The following is a 4,200-nucleotide window of genomic DNA, read 5'->3' as shown; positions in this document are numbered from 1 at the left end:
ATAATAATAATAATAATAATAATAATAATAATAGTAATAATAGTATTTATTATTATTATAATAGTAATAATAATAATAATAGTAATAGTAATAATAATAGTAATAATAATAATAGTAATAATAGTAATAATAATAATAGTAATACTAATAATAATAATAGTAATAGTAATAATAACAATAATAGTAATAATAATAATAACAATAATAATAATAGTAATGATAATAATAATAATAATATTTATTATTATTATTAATATTATTATTATATTTATTAATTTTTTCGTGTTTATATGTTTTGTTCATGAAGAGCAGAGGGTTTAGTGTATTAGGGTTTATAGTAGGCTAGGGTTTATTATTTTAATAGTAAACCCTAATATTTAAATATTATATATTGTATTAGCGTTTGTTATTATACTAGGGTTTAGTAATTTAGTAATAATATAATATTATTATATTAGGGTTTATCATATTCGTGTTTGATATATTAGGGTTTGCTGCATTAGGGTTTATAATGGGTTTATTATTAGGGTTTAGGGTTTAGGGTTTAGGGTTTAGGGTTTGGCAGGTTTATTATTAATGCACTTCTAAACACTGATCTAAAAGGTTTAGGGTTTAGGGTTGAGTAATGTTTATATTATATATATAATGTAAGAATATTTTTATTATATTCTATTATATATATGTATACTTTTTAATAAATAAATAAATATATATATATATATTTAAGGGTTTAGTGTTTAGGGTTTATAATGCTGGTTTCTGCATCCGTCTTTATGATTTTTAATCGCCTCATTTTAACGACAGCAGCAGCAGCAGCAGCAGCAAATGCAGCAGCAGCAGCAGCAGCAAATGCAACAGCGTATGCAAAGGAGGCAGGGAATGCAGCTGCAGCTGCAGCAGCTGCAGCAGCACCTGCGGCATCAGGAATAGGAGCAGCAGCAGCTGCAGCAGCACCTGCGGCATCAGGAATAGCAGCAGCAGCACCTGCAGCAGCAGAAGCAGCAGCAGCAGCAAATGCAGCTGCAGCTGCATGCATTTGTTTATCTAGAATATATTTTTTCGTCTAATAGACAAAAACAAACACAAAATAGACAAAGAAGAAACATGCATTTTAAAATAATTTTGCTGCTCCTCTATCTACTTTTATTTGCTCAGCAGCAAGCTCCTGCAGCAACAGCAGCAGCAACAGCAGCAGCAGCAGCACCAGCAAGAACAGATGTGTATTAGTATCTGTTATTTCTAAATATGTTGGTTACCCTAAGAGGTCTCTGTCTTTTAAAGAGATTTTCGGATAGCTAGCCATGCACAGCTAGCTATACATAGCTAGCTCTGTTGGTTTGTAGCTAGCTGTGCGTAGCTAGCTAGTAGGACAGCTACGTGAACAACTAGCTAGCTATGTATAGCTAGATACACACCGCTAGCTACGCACAGCTAGCTAGAGGCAGCTAGATATACATAGCTAGCTGCACACAGCTAGCTATAGATAGCTAGCTATACATGGCTAGCTAAGCTATGCACGGGTAGTTATAAACAGCTAGCTATGCACAGCTAGCTACGCACAGATAGCTATATATAGCTAGCTATATATAGCTGGCTATATATAGCTAGCTATTCTTAGCCAGCTGTGTATAGCCAGTGACAGCACTAAACAAACGAAGACCAATGGGCACCGCATAAAAACTAAATTAAATTAAATTAAATTAAATTAAATTAATAATATTGAATTATTTAAATTAAATTAATTTAAATTAAATTAATTAATATAACAAAGTTGTGCATTAATAAATTTGTTTATTCCCTCTCACTTCTGGCGAGAAGACCACCGGTCCTTCTAAAGGCTGGGGTGTATCTACAAGTCGCTGCTCTAAATACCTCAATAAATTCAGAAAAATATAATTAAATTATAATTAAATGTTTTAAGTAATATATTGTCGCGTTTTAAACGAAGAAAAACAACAAAAATAATGAGGGGGTGGGGGCCCCTGAAAGGACCACTGGTCAGTAGGCTGCGCAGCAGCGGTGCTGTCTGTCGGAGATTTTTGCATTATTTTAAACGATTTTTATTATTTAAAACAGTAATTAACTTCCCGTTTTATGTTTAATTACATTTAATAGCTTTAAAAGGAAAAAAACGGTGTAATTAGCACCAAAAAACACAGAGATATCCCCTCGTACTACGCAGTAACCGATCAATACTTAGCAAGCCCTATGGATAGGGCCCCCCTCTCTATTTTTTTTAGTTGTCTTTCTGCATATTCTTTTATTAAAAAGTTAAAAAAGAATTAATTATTATATTTATTTGATCTAATCACCACCCAAATACACGCAATACTCAGCAGCGGGGGCCCCTCCTGCTGCTATGCACCTGCCTATACACCGCAACAACAAACTTAAACACATGGGGGCCCCCAACACGCTTTTCAGGGGCCCCCAAAGGACCCTGGGGGCCCCCCTATTCCGCCTTTTGCTAACCCTCATCCTCTGCACTCTCCTCTTTCAATGTCGCTGCACCCTCCCGCTTCAGCAACCACACACGGAGGCCCCCACTGGGGCCCCCACAGGGGCCCCCACAGGTATGGGGGCCCCCACAGGGGCCCCCACCGAAGTACCCACAGGGGCCCCCACAGGGGCCCCCACAGAGGCCCCTATAGGTGCATTAGGGGGCCCTTTGCTTGCTATTGTTGCTGCTAGCGAGCGGCTGCAGGAATGGAAGGAGAGCAATGAAAGAGGGGCCCCTGAGGGTACACCTGGGGACCCCTCAGATGCAGAGGGGCCCCCGGGGGCCCCCCTACATTCTTCTTTGTATGTGGTTGAGGCGCTTGAGCAGCAGATACCAGATGAGCAGCAGCAGCAGCAGCAGCAGCAGCAGCAAATGGCTGGAGGAGGAATGAAAGGAGGCCCTCTGCTTGTTTTGGGGGGCGTTTTAGTTGGTGCTGCAGCAGCAGCAGCAGCTGCTGCTGCTGCTGCTGCGGCTGCTGCTGTTCTCGGTGTATGCTGCATCACAGCAGCAAAGCGGCGCAAGCGAAAGAGAGCAGCAGCAGCAGCAGCAGTTGCTGCAGCAACAGCAGCAGCAGCAACAGCAGCAGAAGCAGAAGAAGAGTTCTTTGATCCTAACACAATTCTCCTTGGAAGGTGGGGGTGGACTTCTGCTGCTGCAGCAAGACACAGCAGCAGCAGCAGCAGCAGCAGCAGGTTGAGTGTCTTATCGGCTCGCGAAGCAGCTCTTACGGAGTGCACACCAGCAGCAACATCAGCAACAGCAGCAGCAGCAAGAGCAGCAGCAGCAGCAGCAAAGGAGCTGCTACTAGAAGAGAGTAATGCTTTTATTATAAAGACAGAGGGGCCTCACAGCAGCAAAACGGCGAGTGAAGATTGTACAAAAACAGCAACAACTGATGCACCCCCGATGGGGGGTATAACAGACTAGTAAACACCCACCTGCTGCTGCTGCTGCTGCTGCTGCTGCTGCTGCTGCTGCTGATCTGCTGCTGCTGCTGATCTGCTGCTGCTGCTGCGACTGTAAACACCTACCTGCGACTCCTGCTGCTGCTGCTTCTGATCTTTTGCTGATCTGCTGCTGCTGCTACTTCTGATCTGCTGCTGCTCTGCTGCTGTTGCTGCGCCTGCTGCTGCTGATGATCTGTTGCTGCTGCTGAGGCTGCTGCTGATCGGTTGGTCTGCTGCTGCTGCTACTGTAACTAATGCTGCTGCTGCTGCTGGTGCTACAGTTGGTGGCGTTGATGCTGCTGCTGTTGCTGCTTCTACTGTTTCTACTGCTGCTTCTGCTTTTGCTGTTGCTGCTTCATACTGACGGCGCCTTTGCTGCTGCTGTTGTTGTTGCTGTTGCTGCTGCTGCTTCTGCCGATGGGGTCTTTGCTGCTTCTGCTGCTGCTATTGCTGCTGCTGCTGCTGCTGATGATGCTGCTTGCAGCGAGGGCCTCAGCAGCTACGAGTGGCAGACGACAGAAGTGCATCGGCAGGAATGCTGTGGGGCTTCTTTTTGCTGCTGCAGCAGCAACAGCAGCAACAGCAACAGCAACCGCAGCAGCAGCACCAGCCGTAGCATTGGCAGCAGCGGGGCCCTGTGGGTTTCATGTGGGGCCTGCTGCTGCAGCAGCTGTTTTGCTGCTGCTGCAGCAGCAGAACAATCCGATCTGCACGGCAGCATCACCCGCAGCGGCAGCAGCAGCAGCAGCAGCA

General features: G+C 43.8%; 1 protein-coding gene across 1 annotated transcript; it reads left to right on the top strand.

Annotated features, from left to right (window-relative positions):
- Positions 1-2,398: 2,398 nt before the first annotated feature.
- Positions 2,399-3,427, top strand: EAH_00021820 (hypothetical protein, conserved; the record flags this gene model as incomplete). Its single annotated transcript, XM_013397030.1, has 1 exon — positions 2,399-3,427. The coding sequence occupies one exon, from the start codon at positions 2,399-2,401 to the stop codon at positions 3,425-3,427; it is 1,029 nt and encodes a 342-aa protein (XP_013252484.1).
- Positions 3,428-4,200: the final 773 nt, after the last annotated feature.

The sequence above is a fragment of the Eimeria acervulina genome, genomic scaffold, assembly GCF_000499425.1.
Source record: "Eimeria acervulina Houghton genomic scaffold, Eah_scaff157, whole genome shotgun sequence".
In the NCBI taxonomy this organism is placed as follows: Eukaryota; Apicomplexa; class Conoidasida; order Eucoccidiorida; family Eimeriidae; genus Eimeria; species Eimeria acervulina.
The sequence above is the reverse complement of the archived record's forward strand: the minus strand, read 5'-3'. Positions and strand labels throughout refer to the sequence as shown.